Raw genomic sequence first — 17,397 nt, 5'->3', positions numbered from 1 at the left:
ATACTGCCAGCCATCCCTTAATAAAAAAAAAAGATTAGTGTGGCTGTTATGATTATGCTGTAGGGTCTTAATTAAATCAACAATTACCATATTAGAAGATTGCATTTAAAGTATTGTGTTGAGAGATTTATATGCGCAAAAGTAAATTTATTTTACAACCAAAAAGAGATAGCAGCATACAATCATAAAATTAAAGCTATTCTTAAAATAGTAAATACGAATAAAATGTGATTAAAATAAAAACATTTTATTTTAATAAAACATAAAAGTCTTCATTTTAAAAGTGCTGGCCTTAGCTCTGGGGGTTAAACCTGAGCTCCTCACAAACAAAATAAGCCATTGCTGACCTCAAAAACACCTCTTAAGTTTATACACAACAAACTGTTGTGTTGGATAAAAACAACTCAGTTAAATAAAAAAGGTAGAAATAAGTAATTGAATTTAAATGGACCTCTGTTCAGTCAACTCATTGCATCAGAACAATATTTCACAAGGAAGTGAAGTGCAGAGAGAATCAGTAACTAAAAGTGTAAAGCTGTCGAATGTCTTCTTTTGAAACTACGATGTGCAAAAACCTTTTTTAATCCAACTGATTTATTGGTTAGTGTTTGCCTTGGTCACTGAATTGTATTTTCATGAGTGCGGCTCGAAAAAAAAAGATAGAATAAAGCGTTCTTTATCAATAAATATATCTTTAAAAAAATTATCTTCATATAACAAAAATTCATATCAGTCTGTCCAAAAAAAGGTTCCGAGAGCGGAAGTTGCTATTTAAAGTAGGACTGTCGAATTGAATGCGATTAATCACAAATAAATATTGCATTAATCATGTATGTATGCAGATTAATCATGCAAGTTTTGAACAAATAAATGAAATTCCTGTATGGCATTCAGTCAAAAAAAAAATTGTCAAAATATTGGGTTCTTTGAAATGAATTTAAATTATGCAAGCAAGTAATAATCTGATTAATCCAAATTACTCCGAACTAATTTGAAGACAAGACCACGGACTGACCTGGAGGGAAAACATTTTCTATTGATGAATGATTTCCATTTTCGCTAAATGAAATAAAATAAAAATATAATTTTTTTCCCAATCTAGTTATTGCTTTTCGACACTGAAGAACACTTTGTTTTTCAGTTGTATTTTTTGTTTTCAAATAAAATTCAAACAATCTAGTCAGGTTTCTTTCCCCAATTCCTTCTCATGAGACTGAAATTCACAGACCAAAACAAACACTGACCTTTCTTGGACCTTAGTTCATTACTTGACGTCGTATGAAACGTGGACCCTAAAATAAACAAACAAAATGACAGTATGCTTCGACTCCAAACGTCCCGAGTTAACAGGCGGGGTGCAAAGGCGGACACGGCGAGACGCTGTCCGGTGGAAAATTGACTTTGCCTCCTTCCGCGTTAACTCCTTCATCGTACAAACGCCCAAAAGCGTCGTAATACTCATCCGGGTCCCCGAGCTGGTCCCTGGCGTGAACCTTCCTGGTCCTCCGGATTCTTTCTTCTTTCTCCGCTTCCCCCTGGTAGATGTAAGTGCTGTCGAAGATGTAGACGGCGTTGGTGGGCAGCGAGAACTCCAGGCTGTGGAGGTGCTCGTCCACCATCTCTTTGCAGCGGATGAACTTGGCGCTGTCCACCTTCAAGGATAGAATTCCATCCACACGTTAACTATCTAGTCTTAAAGTAGCCTCAGTCAGACTCTTAAGGACAGCTTTAAGACGCTGATCACCAAAGCAGGTAAAGTACGCCAACTCCATAACCAAGTTGTGTGAAGTCATCAGAGAAAAAGATGTTTCCACCGAGCACCACGGTTCAGTCTAGTTCTCATCGTACTTTTTGAAACCATAAACCTGGATTTGACTTGTTTCCACGACATAAAGCTGCTACAGCTAGCATTAACCTTCAATAGTCTATAACAGTAGAGTCCAAAGTGCAGCCTGGGGGCCACAGGAACAATAGTTAGCAATCTAAAATTAGCATGCTAGCTGTTTTGCAGGAATACATCTCTGCGTCAAATATTTAGTTACTTTGCCAATGATACCTGTTAGCATGCTTGCTTTTTTCTAGCTATACACCTCAGTCATATTTGGCTACTTGATGCATGCTAGAGTTAGCACGCTAGCATTTTAAACACATTTTTCAGGTAGACACCTCAGAGTAATGAATTTTGATGCTTTGTGACATATGCTACAGTTAGCATTCAAGCATGCTAGATTTTTTTTAGCTAATCTAGGAGGTATACACCTCATTGTCATATTTTTGTATTTTACTAATGTTAACTATAAGCATGCTATTGTTAGCATGCTAGCTTTTAAGCTCATATTTTTTGTTGATGCCATTTGGCCAGCATGATAACTGTTAGCATTTCAGTTTGTCTTTGGATCTTTACCATTCTCAAGAAATTTCTACCAAAATTCCATGTCCTATTTATTTGGAAAAAATATCTAAATTTTATTGGTTTTGAATGTGAAAGCTACCAAAATAGCCCCATATCCTTTAAATTGTTAGTCTGTGGCCCTCAGTGGAAACAGTTTGTGCACCCCTGCCTGGCCTGTAACATCCCAGGAACCAGGGTCCTCAGCAGTGGACATTTTTGATCAAACATTTCTGAGAAAAAAATAGCCCTCCTATTCAGAGGCAACGAGGCATTGAAGCAGTTCTCCCTATTGTTGGAAAGTGTGTGCCTATGATACAAACATCTACAATGTAGCGATTGGAACCTTCAGAGGACCCAGACTACACCATCTGTAGGTGATGACTTCAGAGGCACCTTTAAAAGTTGTAACCAGTGTAATGTTTTCATATTCTCCTGAAGTGGACTTTTGTTTTCGGTAACAAATAGCCGCATTAGGCAAAACCCAAATGTACACTTCATAGGACACTGGTTCTCAGGAGTTAATTCCAACCCTTAGCCTTCTTCTTGGTGCTCCAGACAAACTCAAAAAGACCAATACAAAGTAGTCTGAGGAGGCGATACTTTTGGATGACGCATGGTTAAATGGGAAAGTGAGTGCTCACATTACCAACAGGAGTCCCAAGTCGGGTACCGCAACCTTCCAAAGACCTACTGTATGTGGTCAACACAATCCTGGTTGGAAATGGGGCAGCAGAGCCTTGAGGGGATTTCCTGGTCTATTTCCAACTATACCCGCTCCCGTTACAAAACTAAGGAGTCCCTGTTCAGTGACCGCAACCTTTAGAAGACCAAGCCTACATAGTCTAGCGAGGTGTCATCTTCACAGGCACCATCACGCCTCACATCAAACTTGATTTCTTGGTCACATAATCCCAACCATACACTTCTGAGAAAGTCTTGCATTACTACCAAGTAGAAAGTCCCGATGAAGGGTCTGCAGCCTTCTGAGGTGTACTACTTAGTCTGAGGACATATCACGATCAGAGGAACAGCCTAAAAACCACATCCAACTAGGGACAATGTACAAAATATTTGCAACCAAGGAAAGGCCATTCAGGGGCCGGGACCTTTGAAGGACCCAAACTACAAAAAGGTGTCAACTGGCACCTACTGTAGCTCCGCCCTCAAGGCCACACAAAATACAACAATGAAGGTGTTTCTCTGCAGCAATGTGGAGACTGGGGAGTAGAAAATAATGTGGCCTTAAAAGGCTGTTTTACTACCCTTTAGGTTAAAACTAGGGACTGAACTGAAGTGTGCTGCTTGGTGGAAACGGGGCCCAAGGCTGCCTTGAAGGCGGTTTTCCTTACTTGGGCTGTCTTCAGCAGGTCTGTAAAGACGGAGAACCAGTCGGCCGTGAGCGCCTCCAACTCCAAGGTGATGATGGCCAAGGCCAACGTGGAGCCCTTGAACTGCCAAAGCTGGTGGCAGGCCATACAGTGCTGTACCTGCCTGGTCCACAACGCCGCCTGGAAGCCCGGAGGCCTCTTCTGACGGCCGGGGCTCAGCGCGGGGTCCCGGCCGAGGCCGGCGGACGGAAGGAGGTGAGGGTGGTTGCAGACCAGCAAGGCGTGGAACTAGGACAGGACGGGAGGAAGCAGAAATGTTAGCGCATGATGTCATTGTTGTCTTTGTCAGACCCCGGTTTGTCAACATCACAGCTTTAGGCCCGACTACAAATCAGCACCATGTTTGTATCGTATCGTACGTGCAGTGCTTTTCTGTGCTCCCCTTTGTCGGCAGGAACCATCACTACACACCCGAGAAGTAACAAAAATCACGAGATTCTGGATATTTTGGTAGACAAACACCACCTTCATCAAACATCTTTAAGGAGTTGCTTTGTTTGTGTTTGTAGCAACAACGAGCCACGGTCACGTCATGCGTGGAATTTAGTGCTTTGTTCGGGAAAAAATATTTGTTTGGACGAAATCTGCCTTTAAAAAAAGATGGCTGGGACGCTAAAGCGTATTATTGTTGTCATGGTGACGTGTCTGTGACAAAAACAATTGAGGGAAAAAAAGAATCATTCAGTCCAAAGTATTTATTTGAAGATATTTATTATATATAAGAAAAAAAGAAAATGTCTTTATTTTTTATCATTATTATTTTTTTAACTGTTATATTGCGTCTCTTTATATGAAAGTCTTTGTAATAATGAAGTGTTGGGGGGCGGTACATTAGTGACATGCCTCAACAATACCATGCTGCTTTTCCTCTGCACAGGAACGCCTCGTCTTTTGCCAACAAAACAATAAAAAAACAATGGTCGCCAATGAGCTCGGAGTTATCCGAGAGAAGACTGAGGGCAGCAAAGTGGAGTTTATGGTGTAGATAACATTAGCCATGCGTGTTTACTTTAGTCATTTTTAGCTGTGCACCCTGAAAAGCTACAATGACAAATGTGCTCCAGTAGTAGCGGCACACAGTAGAGATGGACGATACGGCCTAAAATCTGTATCGCGATATATATTGCAGCCTCCTGCGATGACAATGTATATCATGAAATGTTATTTGGTGTATAAATGACATTAGGACCATTTCAAAACGGGTTACAAATGTAGCTGCCGACGTCTGAGGTAACATATTGCATCATTTCCAGTTATTATTTTGTCAAAACTAGTATTAAACTGGTTCATAATTTACTGTTAATATCTGATTAATTTATGTTCTATTAACCACCTTCTGTTTTGCTTTTGGCCAATACTACAAATGTGCGTATCGATCCGATACTAAGTACTGGTAGTTACAGGGGCACTATAAGTCATACTAATATTATTGCTTGAAATTTTCAAGAAAATTAAGTGATTGAATTTTAATTTTATTACATACAAAATTTATAATAAAGCCAGTAGTGCAAAATTACTAAAGAAAAGTAAAAAATACTATTGAGTTTGTAAACAACGACAAGTTTTTGTGATAATGAAAAATATCGATCCAATCACTGTAGTATCGACAATATACTGACACTATACTTGGTATCATTACTGTCGTATTTGTATCGAACCGCCCACCTTTGTTTACATTCAAGAGCTCTAACTTAGCGGTTAGCTATGCCTTCATGTATCCTTCTACGGCGCGTATTGTAGCATGCTTAGCTAGTCCTTGTCCTCCAGTGATATTAGTACATGTAAGTAGTGATGATGGGTCAAATGATACTGAAACATCAACGCCTTATGAAACACGAGTGATAATGCCTCGATGCGTGTGTCACTTAAAAAACAAACAAACTTGTGACCGATCCAACTGCTGTGTCATTTGGCCTGTGAAGCACCACACTGTGGTAATCAAGAACTGCTTCTTTCGGCTAAATGAAGTCGGAGGATTAGTGTTGGTTTTAGTCTCCATCATTGATCTAATTGAAACTAAGAAAAAGAAAATCTAAAGTGTGGCATTATTTAGATCTTACAGTGCCAAATAAGGTAAGTATTTTTTCTGTTCACCATTTGGCTCATTGTACTCCTTTCATATTCCTTTCTACTCAGCTATTCACTAAAAAATTTACCTATTAATTGTATTTGTAATATCTTCAATCCAGCAGATGAATGTTATGAAACTAACAATATCAGTGCAGTGTCAATACAGCTTGTGAGTGTGCCAAACACTCACTGAGTTGTCATTTACCCATCACTACTTGTAAGAAACGCATTTTGTCCGCCGCCACCGAGGTGAAGATTAGTGACTTTAAAACATTGAGGAGGGAAGTTATAGTAGCCTTCGCTCACTTGTGAAATTTGCGGGACAAGCAGAATGTGTCATCAACATGCATCGTCACAGTAGAACGATAGTATCAAAAGCTCTATTGTCGGCCGAATTGATACCATTTATATCGGTGGTTGTTGAAACTTTTTTTACTTCAGAAAACACTTGGCTCTTTAGGTACCACCATAATGATCAACATTAAGATACAGTAAAGTAGTAGGCCTGGGTATTCATCAAAAACAAGGCAGAGGTTTTAGTTAACAAGTGTATTTAATATTTTCAGGCCTCTAACATTACACACAGTTTGAACAGTAACACTGTGTTTGAATATTTAAGTGATTATTTGGCGTACCACGAGATCAGTTTGAGAATCACTGGTATATATCACACCAGCCTACTGGACAGTGCCCACTTTTGCTAATGGAAAAGCAGCAGAAGCGAGTAGGTACCGTGCAGTGGAAAAGGGGCATTAGTCCAATCCAGGAAACGGAAAAAGGGTCATTTTTATGGGTTGTGGCTTTAAGAACGATCAGCACTCTGGCGCTGATCTTTACGCGAGGATGCACGGCGAGATTACACCGAGCGGATGAGCGCATTTCCCGGCCAGGTAAATCTGATCACGCGACGTCTGACGCGATTGTCAGGCAGAAAAACTCTGGCAAAGTCGGTTTTGGTTTGATGAGGTTTGGACGGGTAAGTCAAAAGTTACGCAACATCTTGGCTGCAGAGAACGATCCCCCGCTTGAGCGACTTCACCGACTTACGATGTGAATGAAGTCGATGGGCGTGGCCGTGTACAAGTCCCACTGCAGCTTGTCCAGAATGATCCGCTCCATGCGAACAATCTCCGCCGCTGAAAAGTTGCATCCGCTCGCGGCAACCAGATCGCTAACTGAACCCACCACCTGTTTCCAAAGCCAGCCAATAAAAGTGTTGTTTTCAAATAACGCTGACCTGGGTGTTTGTCTTTGTTTACAAACAAGATCATTACCTCGTCTTCCTCGTTGATTTTGGCTGCCAGCACCAGGGAGGTCAAAGCGATGCATTTGAGATATTTTGGTTGGGCCTAAAGAAAAGAAAAAAACCTCAATTTTAATTAGGTATCATTTTCACATTTCTTCCCATGGGAAACTTGCTTAAACAATTGAAGGCTATAACTTTAAGCATTCATTTTACACAATAGTATTTTTCTCTACAATTGGCCAGTAAAAAAAAAAGAAAGAATACAAATGTTTGATATTGCTATTGTGAATAATTTGCAAATAAGTTAAAAATGCATCTGGCAATGAGCCTTTTGGGACACCACAACTTTTAACTTCCCTTTGAATATAGCTCAAATATTTTTATATTGCTTCAAAATTAACTCATAGCAGTTATAAATTATTTCATTCATATACACACATACATATATATACATATACATATATATACATATACATATATGTATATATATATATATAGCCAAAAGTTTGGACTATTTACATTGTCACTGAAGACATCAAAACTATGAATGAACACGTGGAGTTATGTACTTAACAAAAAAAGGTGAAATAACTGAAAACATGTTTTATATTCTAGTTTCTTCAAAATAGCCACCCTTTGCTCTGATTACTGTTTTGCACACACTTGGCATTCTCTCGATGAGCTTCAAGAGGTAGTCACCTGAAAGGGTTTTCACATCACAAGTGTCATAGTTTTGATGCCTTCAGTGACAATCTACAATGTAAATAGTCATGAAAATAAAGAAAACGCATTGAAATAATAAGGTGTCCAAACTTTTGGCCTGTACTGTATATATGTGTATAACAGTATATACACATACATACACACATTTTTTAAAGAAAGTGCAGAAACGTATAGGATTATTATCCTTGACATTTACCATACAATGTTTAAAAAACTGACTGTGTAAGTTTTCTATTGACATTATTGGAAAAAGAAAGCAATAAGAAAAAAAATTAAATCATTAAAGATTCTCCTTGAATTAGATAAAACTCTGTGTTCTATATAGTAATTGTTTAAAAACAAATAGCCTAAATATTTTAAATGTAATCACAATTATATTTCTCTTTGCCGTTTCCTTTATTATTCAATTTGATACCGTAATTTCCGGACTATAAGCTGCACCTGACTATAAGCCGCACCAGCTAAATTTAGGGGAAAATACAGATTGCTCCATATATAAACCGCACCCGACTATAAGCCGCAGGGTTTTGATGTGTAATTACCGTAGTATATAGGGGTTCCTGCTACCACGGAGGGGATTGTCGGGACAGAGATGACTGTTTGGGAACGCAAAGCGTCCCATTTATTAACAATAAATCTTTCAATCATTCAATCAAACTTTCACATCTTTGACATGGCGAACAGCATTCGTGCAGAGTACAAATAATACAACGATGCAAAGTAATACAAAGTGCTCGCCTGTACGTTATCAAAATAACCAGCCTACCGGTATATGAAAAGTCAGTCTTTAATCATTGTGTCATCGTCTTCCTCCTGCGTACTAAAACCACCAAAATCCTCTTTGTCGGTGTCGGAGAAGAACAGGCCGTAAATAAGCCGCACCGTTGTATAAGCCGCAGGGACCAGAACGAGGGGAAAAAGTAGCGGCTTATAGTCCGGAAATTACGGTATTTGCATGAAACTTGTCTGTGAACAAATTTGTAAATAAATAGTCACATTTTATCGCACGTCAACCAAAATCCAAGCATTTTAACACCAAGCAAAATATTGGTGTGTACCTTGACGGTGGCCAGCAGCCTGTTGAGGACACACACCCCCAGCGCGAAGGTCTCTGGACAGAACTGGAAGCGTCTATTCATGTCCCTCAGCCAGACGATCATGTCTTGGTGTTCGGACGACAAGATGTCAGCACCCTGAGGAGTCCAAGAAGACGAGAGGTTTGACAACTTCTACAGTGTAATGCAATCTCCCTGAGCAGGTACTCCAACGCCTCACACACCTGAATGCATCCACCTTTGGAGACGGGGACCTTCCAGAGACGGGCCTCTCGCACCAGTGCCGCCTCCAGCAGGCCGAGAAGGCGGCGGTTCTCTGCAGCACTCGGACCCTTCATGGCCAGCACCTTGTAGGCCGCAACAAGGCAACAAGGGCCCGTGCACCTGGTGGAGGTCATGAACACTTGAACGCAACACTTGTCAACAGCCAACCGATGTTTATTGGCATACTAAGTAAAGTCCCGGTCAAACTTGACGTATGACACCTGTTACCATGCCATTGTTGGTATGCAAGCTTATTTTTGTTTTTAGCTAATTTTGTAGGTGTACACACACCTCAGTCATATTTTGGTACTTGATGCACGCTAACGTTAGCATGCTATTGTAATATTTACACATTTTTCAGGTACACAGTAATATACTGTACTGTATTTTAGTACTTGCCACATGTTACAGTTAGCATTTTGGCTTGCTAACATTAGCATTCTAGCTTTTTTTTTAGCGAATTCAAATGGTATTTTGTAGTTTATATTTAGGTATTTAACTAATGCGAACTGTAAGCATGTTGGCATGGTACATTTTTTCTTTTGGCTCGTTTTGCTCATTCTTTTTTGCCAGTATAAATATGTATTAAATTTGGGGAACCACCATTTAGTGGGCCAAACGAAATGACTTGGCGGGTAAAATTTGGCCCCACCCCCCACTTTGGGCACCCCTGATTTAGAACTTGAACAACAATAGGTTGCGATACGTCGACTTCATAAAGCATTAAAAAAAGAGCAATCCTGCACATTTGGCTTTTTGAGACACCTTTTCCAAGTTATATGAAGTTGTTTTTCATTGCCAAGTTATTTTCCTTTTTTTTTTTACAAGTAAAAAAAAGCAATACAAATCACCTGAAAAATACATCTTTAGTTATGTACTGTAAGGGTTCTCAAACTTTTGTCACTACAACAGACACTTGGCTCTCCAAGTACCACCATAACAACGATCAATAAAATACAGTAGCTTAGTATGCTTAAGTATTCATTAAAAACAAGGCAGAGGTTTTATTTAACAAGTATGTTTAATATTTGTGGCCACTGTAAGATTACACACAGTTTGAACAGTAACACTGTTTGAATATAGGAAAATAACACACTGTACTTAAATAAAGTGATTCTTTGACGTACCACTAGATCAGGGGTAGGCATCGCGCGGCTTTTGAGCGCCATCCTAGTGGCTCCTTGGAGCTTTTTCAAAAATGTATGATTATGGAAAAGATGAGGAAAAAATATATTTTTTGTTTTGTTATGGTTTCTGTAGAAGGACATCATGACACAAACCTTCCTAATTGTTAGAAATCCCACTGTTTATATTAAACATTATTCTCTGATGAGAGTATTTGGCGATCGCCGTTTTGTCCTAATTTTGTCGGTCCTTGAACTCACCGTAGTTTGTTTACATGTACAACTTTCTTCAAAAGATGCCACAAAAAGCCATACTTTGCCACTCATTCTTTGTCTACCAATCTTTTTATGCTGTGCGTGAAGCCACAAAGGTGAGCTTTGTTGATGTTATTGACTTGTGTGGAGTGCTAATCATACATATTTGGTCAGTGCATGACTGCAAGCTAATCAATGCTAAAATGCTATTTATGCTAGCTGTATGTACATAGTGCATCATTAATATGCCTCGTATTTTAGGAATATTTGAGGTAATTTTATTTGTAGTTTCCATTTCCTTCAACTTGGACACACACATATTTACCTTAGGCCATTCTAAGCCAGTCATTTCCAGGAGTTACCTCACCTTCTGAAAAGCTTCCGTTTTAGTAATGTTTTCCAATGTTGTAAAAATGTGTAGAATAAATATTACATTTCAACATTTCTGTCAACGAAGATTTGCGTCAGCCTGCGACACAGTCATTTTGATAGTAGGCTACAGTGTTTCTCACACATTCATTTATTTGTGGCGGCCCGCCACGAAAGAATTACGTCCGCCACAAATAAAAATTTTTTGTTTTTTTGTCCTGTCCAGCTTCTCAGGCAAATCATATAGTCGATGTAGATGCCCATATAGGCTGTTCAGATTTACTTTACAAAAGAGAAGTGTAGGATACTTCTCTTGTTGCCTTATTTGTATTTGACCACTACTGTTTTCTGTTTATTTGTTACTGACTGTGGCAGGACACCTCTGCCTCTGTTTCACTTTATGTTGCTGGTAAATAATATGGTTGTAGTAGTAGGCTAAAGTTAAATGATTTAGTATGCACTAATTAAAGGGGCAGAGCTTTAAGAGACATTTTAGCTTTTATATCCGCCCTGAGATCGGTAGGTTGGAGTTCAAATCCCAGCCGAGTCATACCAAAGACTATAAAAATGGGACCCATTACCTCCCTGCTTGGCACTCAGCATCAAGGGTTGGAGTTGGGGGTTAAATCACCAAAATGATTCCCGGGCGCGGCGCCGCTGCTGCCCACTGCTCCCCAAGGGGATGGGTCAAATGCAGAGGCCAAATTTCACCACATCTAGTGTGTGTGTGACAATCATTGGTACTTTAATCTTTAATCTTAAAAATTAAATGCGCTATAAAACAAGAAAACAAGATATATTTTATAAGATATATTTTTGTAAGAACCACAATTAATAAATATATTTCAGTGAATAACTTATTGTTCAAATCTGTATATAAATATGTACATAAAGTGTTGTAATTATATTGTAAAATGGATGGACGGATGGACGTTTAAAACAAAACTGTTATTATTAATTAGTAAGTATACATTTTTTGAGCCTTTTTAGAGAAAATCATATCATTGTAGTAAATTATGCAAATTACTCAATGTCATGGTGACCACGCCCACAGCCACGCCCCCACCGCCACAGGTATCTTGGCAGTTTATGGGAAACACTGCGCTAATAGACACTTACATTATGTGTTGCCTTCATTATAACAGTTATATAAGGCTTTTAATTTTTTGCGGCCCTTGACAGATTTAATTTTTTTAAATTTTTGGTCCAATATGGCTCTTTCAACGTTTTGGGTTGCCGACCCCTGCACTAGATCAGTGGTTCTTAACCTGGGTTCGATCGAACCCTAGGGGTTCGGTGAGTCGGCCTCAGGGGTTCGGCGGAGGTCAAAACACACCTGATTCATCGTGTAAATAAAAACTTCTCCCTATCGGCGTATTACGGATACGGCAACAGCAGAAGTCACACTGATTTGCAGGTGTGTAATTTGTTGTGAGTTTATGCACTGTGTTGGTTTTGTTGTTTGAACAAGGTGATGTTCATGCACGGTTCATTTTGTGCACCAGTAAAAAAGCATAGTAACACTTTAGTATGGGGAACATATTATTCACCATTAATTAGTTGCTTATTAACATGCAAATTAGTAACATATTGGCTCTTAACTAGTCATTATTAAGTACTTATTAATGCCTTATTCGGCATGGCCTTATTATAACCCTAACCCTCTAACCCTGGCCCTAACCCTCTAACCCTAACTAAATAACTCTAAATTAAGTATTTGTTACTTAGATTATGTTCCCCTAGTGTCCAAAAACTCTAAATTAAGTCTTTGTTACTTAAATTATGTTCCCCATACTAAAGTGTTACCAAAAACATCATAACTTTATCTTGAATTTGAAAAAAAGGAGGGTTCTGTGAATGCGCATATGAAACTCCAACAAGGTTAAGAACCACTGCACTAGATGGAGCCCCTACAGTTTGAGAACTTGGATCTATTATGTTCAAAATGCAGGGATGTATTGCTTTCTTTCTTTCTATGTCAACAATGATTAACTTAGTTTTACACTTTGATGACTTAAAGGTTAAAATGATATCCATCCATTTTCTACCGCTTGTCCCTTTCGATCACTCTAGAAAAAGGTCAACAGTAGTATGATCTTAACAGTTTTGACCCTGGAACGGACTATTCACTATAGGTTTTTTGTTTTTTTTGCTGGGAAAAATTATTTCATATGGCAACAAATCTAGTGTTTTTCTAATCCCGCTTTAAATATGTTTAATAATATTAAAATATTTGGACACAACGAGTTCGCTATTTTCTCCCTCAATCCGAACCTCGCCAGAAGCGCCAAATGAGGACTTTTGCAACTAAAACTAATAACATGTCCGATATTATGTAACATATTTAACATTTTAAACGCTTTTAAAAAGACTATTTGTGGCGTTCTACGCCTATTTGAAGGAAGTACGACAACATACAGGAAACGCTACTTTGCGAGCTAACAAAAGAAAAACAACTAATCGCCATTTTCAGACTTTGCTGCTCGACAAGCCAAAGGCGACATTGCGCGTGTTAAAAAGTAGCGATGCAAAGTTACAAAAATACCGTGCGTTATTATTATTAGTATTGTTGTTGTCGAGAGAAAGCGATGAAGAATGAAGGCGGGACGACGAGAGGCTGCAGCTGCTGCACAGTTGTCCAACAACCAGACCAATATGTTACCTTTTCTTGCTGAAAAGTGGAAGATTTCCTCGATGGCGCGTGCATTTAAACGCCTTTTTTTAGTCCAAAAACATCAATCCATCGCTACCAAAATGAGAAAAAAAAAGACGCCGCCGGGGAGACAAATCCGTACGTCAGGTTGTGAGTTGTCCACATTGCAGCATGTACAAGTAGGTTCGAAGACAACAAGGCGTGAAATGGAAGGAGACGGCTGCAGAAAATGAGGTGAAAAACAAGACAGGAAACATTACAACAAAAAAAAAATCAGACAGAAGTGAAGGCAGGCTGTGTTTGAATGCCAGGCTCCGCCTCCTCCGTGACGTCACGGCGCATTGGAGAAATATGTTAGTGGGTCAAACATACGGGCCTTGCGCGCACAAAATGGTCGTACACACCTTGCAAATGGAAGACGTTTGTCCTCAACGTGTCCACTTTGGGAAATAAATCAGATCAGGTGACGTTAATATGAAATGTTATCTTTATGTTTATTGTCTAAACCTGACTCTAACTTTCGGTATGAACACCCACTTCTGATCTTACGTCATTTCTAGGTCAAGGCATAAGCAGTCGTGTTTTGTAACATTGTTCCTGTACAAAAGTCACCATACAGTTTATTTACAGTATTTACTTACGATTTTAATTTCTATATTGTAAGATATGCTATTTAAGAAATATCATTGTATATATAGTATTTATTACTTACTATTATTTTGTAAAATTATTTTAGTGTTTGTAGGTATTATTTAGCTCAGGGGTAGGCATACTTGCCAACCTTGAGACCTCCAATATCGGGAGGTGGGGGGGGGGGGGGGGTAGAGGAGGGGGGCCTTGGTCGGGGGGTGGGGGGCGTGGTTGTGTCGGGGGGCGTGGTTAGGGGCGTGGTTAATAGGAGAGTATATTTACAGCTAGAATTCACCAACTCAAGTATTTCATATATATATATATATATATATATATATATATATATATATATATATATATATATATGTATATATATATATAAATACTTGACTTTCAGTGAATTCTAGCTATATATTTATATATATATCTATATATATATATATATATATATATATATATATATATATATATATATATATATATATATACATATATATATATATATATATATATATATATATATATATATATATATATATATATATATTATTATATATATAAATAAAATAAATACTTGAATTTGAGTGTTCATTTATTTACACATATACACACACACACACACAACACTCATCTACTCATTGTTGTACTTGAAAGTACAATGCTTTGTTAAGGGTTGAATTGTCCATCCTCTTTCTATTCTCTGTCACTATTTTTCTAACCATGCTGAACACCCTCTCTGATGATGCATTGCTGTGTGGCACGCACAAAAGTGCTTTCATCAAACGCACGAGAGTGTGGAATCTTCCATCTCTCCCTAGCATGGCCCAAAACCGGTAAATCCTTGCTTCCTGGGGAAGATCTTCCCTGGCAAGCAATTGGTACTCCAGTACTTGTACCCGGAGGCTGGTCAGGTCCAATCGCAGCTGCGGCAGACTTTTTTTTGGGGGGGGGGCGTGGCCTCCAGCTCCGGCTGAATACCGGGAGTTTGTCGGGAGAAAATCTCTGTCGGGAGGTTGTCGGGAGAGGCGCTGAATATCGGGATTCTCCCGCTAAAAACGGGAGGGTTGGCAAGTATGGGGGTAGGGAACCAATGGCTCTCGAGCCAGACGTGGCTCTTGATGACTGCATCTGGCTCTCAGATAAATCTTAGCTGACATTGCTTGACACGACAAGTAAGGAATAATTCCGCTGGTAATCACAGTGTTAAAAATAACGTTGAAAATATAAAAAAATTAAAAATAAAAAAAAATAAAAACTCCCTCACATGCAACATGAGGAAGCCACCGGTCAATCACGATCCGGGACTGTGCAATCAGCGATTACACACCAACTGGACAATAGTTATCATATTTATTTACATATTTAATCCAAAATAAAATGCCTGCACAGCATAGGAGGTAGGAAATGCTGACTCCCACCCCCTCAGCACACTGGGAACCAGCATTACTCCTCTCTAGTCAGTTCACTAGTCACTTTATACTTTTTACTGTCTCGTTTTTTCTACATTGCCTCTTAGAGTGGTCTTAGGCCATATTGCATATTGTGTATATTGTGTTGTTTATGTATATTGTGTGGTTTCTTCTTTTTTTTAAATGCAAAGCACCTTAGGGAAGCAACCTAAATTTCGTTGGACCTGTACCTGTACATGCACAATGACAATAAAGATCATAAAGATCATTCATTCATTAAAACATTCTTATGCATTTTAATCCATCCATCCGTTTTCTACTGCACCTGTTCAAGAAGTCGCATTAATGGTAAGAAGTATTTTATTTATTATTAGTTAGCTTCAGAATACCAATGTAACATTTGAGTCATGATTTTTGTTATTGTAAGGTTTTTTTTCCCTCAAATGTTTTTACTGTGTTTGCACAGGGGGCGGGGGCGTGGTTGGGGCGGGGGGCGTGGTTAAGAGGGGAGGAGTATATTTACAGCTAGAATTCCCCAAGTCAAGTATTTCATATATATATATATATATATATATATATATATATATATTAGGGCTGCAACAACTAATCGATTAAAATTGATTATAAAAATAGTTGGCGATTAATTTAGTCATCAATTCGTTGGATCTATGCTATGCGCATGCGCAGAGGCAAATTTTTATTTTTTTAATTTTTATTTTCTATTATTATTATTATTCTTTTTTTATAAAACTTTATTTATAAACTGCAACATGTACAAACAGCTGAGAAACAATCATCAAAATAAGTATGGTGCCAGTATGCTGGTTTTTATTCAATAAAATAATGGATAGGATAAAAATGTAGTTTGTCTCTTTTATCCGATTATTAATCGATTAATCGAAGTAATAATCAACAGATTAATCGATTATCAAATTAATCGTTAGTTGCAGCCCTAATATATATATATATATATATATATATATATATATATATATATATATATATATATATATATATATATATATATATATATATATATATATATATATATATATATATATATATATATATATAATATATACTGTATATATATATATATATATATATATATATATGTATATATATATATATATATATATATATATATATATATATATATATATATATATATATATATATATATATATATATATAAATAAAATAAATACTTGAATTTCAGTGTTCATTTATTTACACATATACACACACATAACACTCATCTACTCATTGTTGAGTTAAGGGTTGAATTGTCCATCCTTGTTCTATTCTCTGTCACTATTTTTCTAACCATGCTGATGATGCATTGCTGTGTGGCACGCACAAAAGTGCTTTCATCAAATGCACTAGAGTCTGGAATCTTCCATCTCTCCCTAGCATGGCCCAAAACCGGTCAATCTTTGCTTCCTGAGGAAGATCTTCACTGCCAAGCACTTGGTAGTCCACTACTTCTTCCCGGAGGCTATCCAGGTCCAATCGCAGCTGCGGCTTGGAACTTACAAGCGTATTTCTTCATCTTACTCGTCGTCGGCGTCGCCATGGCTGTATCTTCCTCGTTCTTCTGCTTCGTCTCCTTGTTGTGTGTGCAGTTGTGCACTGCACTGTCTAAAAGCCGTAGATGTTATTGTCACATATGCATGTACAGTAGATGGCAGTATTGCCCTGTTTAAGAGTGTCACAACATTGCTGTTTACGCAGACGAACTGCTTTACGGTAGACGAAAACGTGACTGCTGTTGTTGTGTGTTGTTACCGTGCTGGGAGGACGTTAATGAAACTGCCTA

At 38.2% G+C, this 17,397-nt stretch overlaps 2 protein-coding genes across 6 annotated transcripts in view; one reads left to right on the top strand and one right to left on the bottom strand.

Annotated features, from left to right (window-relative positions):
* Window positions 1–7,097, top strand: part of septin8a (septin 8a) — a 68,543-nt gene extending 61,446 nt beyond the window's left edge. For 4 of the 5 annotated variants that reach the window (XM_062048731.1, XM_062048733.1, XM_062048732.1 and 1 more), the window contains exon 11: window positions 3,757–7,097. In XM_062048731.1, coding sequence (XP_061904715.1) covers window positions 3,757–3,925 — 169 coding nt within the window. In that variant the 3' untranslated portion in view covers window positions 3,926–7,097. The remainder of the gene's footprint in view (window positions 1–3,756) is intronic. The other variant, XM_062048730.1, reaches the window with a different exon arrangement.
* Window positions 3,868–13,855, bottom strand: ccni2 (cyclin I family, member 2). Its single transcript, XM_062048737.1, has 5 exons — window positions 13,549–13,855; window positions 9,099–9,258; window positions 8,878–9,012; window positions 7,125–7,199; window positions 3,868–7,038 (listed from the first exon to the last, which is right to left on the bottom strand). Exons 2-5 carry the CDS (start codon window positions 9,210–9,212, stop codon window positions 6,886–6,888), a joined length of 477 nt encoding a protein of 158 aa, XP_061904721.1. The 5' UTR covers window positions 9,213–9,258; window positions 13,549–13,855; the 3' UTR covers window positions 3,868–6,885.
* Between the last annotated feature and the right edge of the window lie 3,542 nt (window positions 13,856–17,397).

Source organism: Entelurus aequoreus, linkage group LG05, assembly GCF_033978785.1.
Source record: "Entelurus aequoreus isolate RoL-2023_Sb linkage group LG05, RoL_Eaeq_v1.1, whole genome shotgun sequence".
Classification (NCBI taxonomy): Eukaryota; Metazoa; Chordata; class Actinopteri; order Syngnathiformes; family Syngnathidae; genus Entelurus; species Entelurus aequoreus.
Note: the sequence above shows the minus strand (reverse complement) of the source record. Positions and strands in the feature narration are given on the sequence as shown.

Bases quoted from the DNA above. Each gene is read 5' to 3' on its own strand.
- ccni2 (XM_062048737.1), bottom strand. From the start codon at position 9,212: ATGAAGGGTCCGAGTGCTGCAGAGAACCGCCGCCTTCTCGGCCTGCTG. The intron at 9,013-9,098 runs GTGTGTGAGGCG...TGGACTCCTCAG, and splicing joins CCAAAGGTGGATGCATTCAG to GGTGCTGACATCTTGTCGTC. The intron at 7,039-7,124 runs GTAATGATCTTG...CTTTGGAAACAG, and splicing joins AAATCAACGAGGAAGACGAG to GTGGTGGGTTCAGTTAGCGA.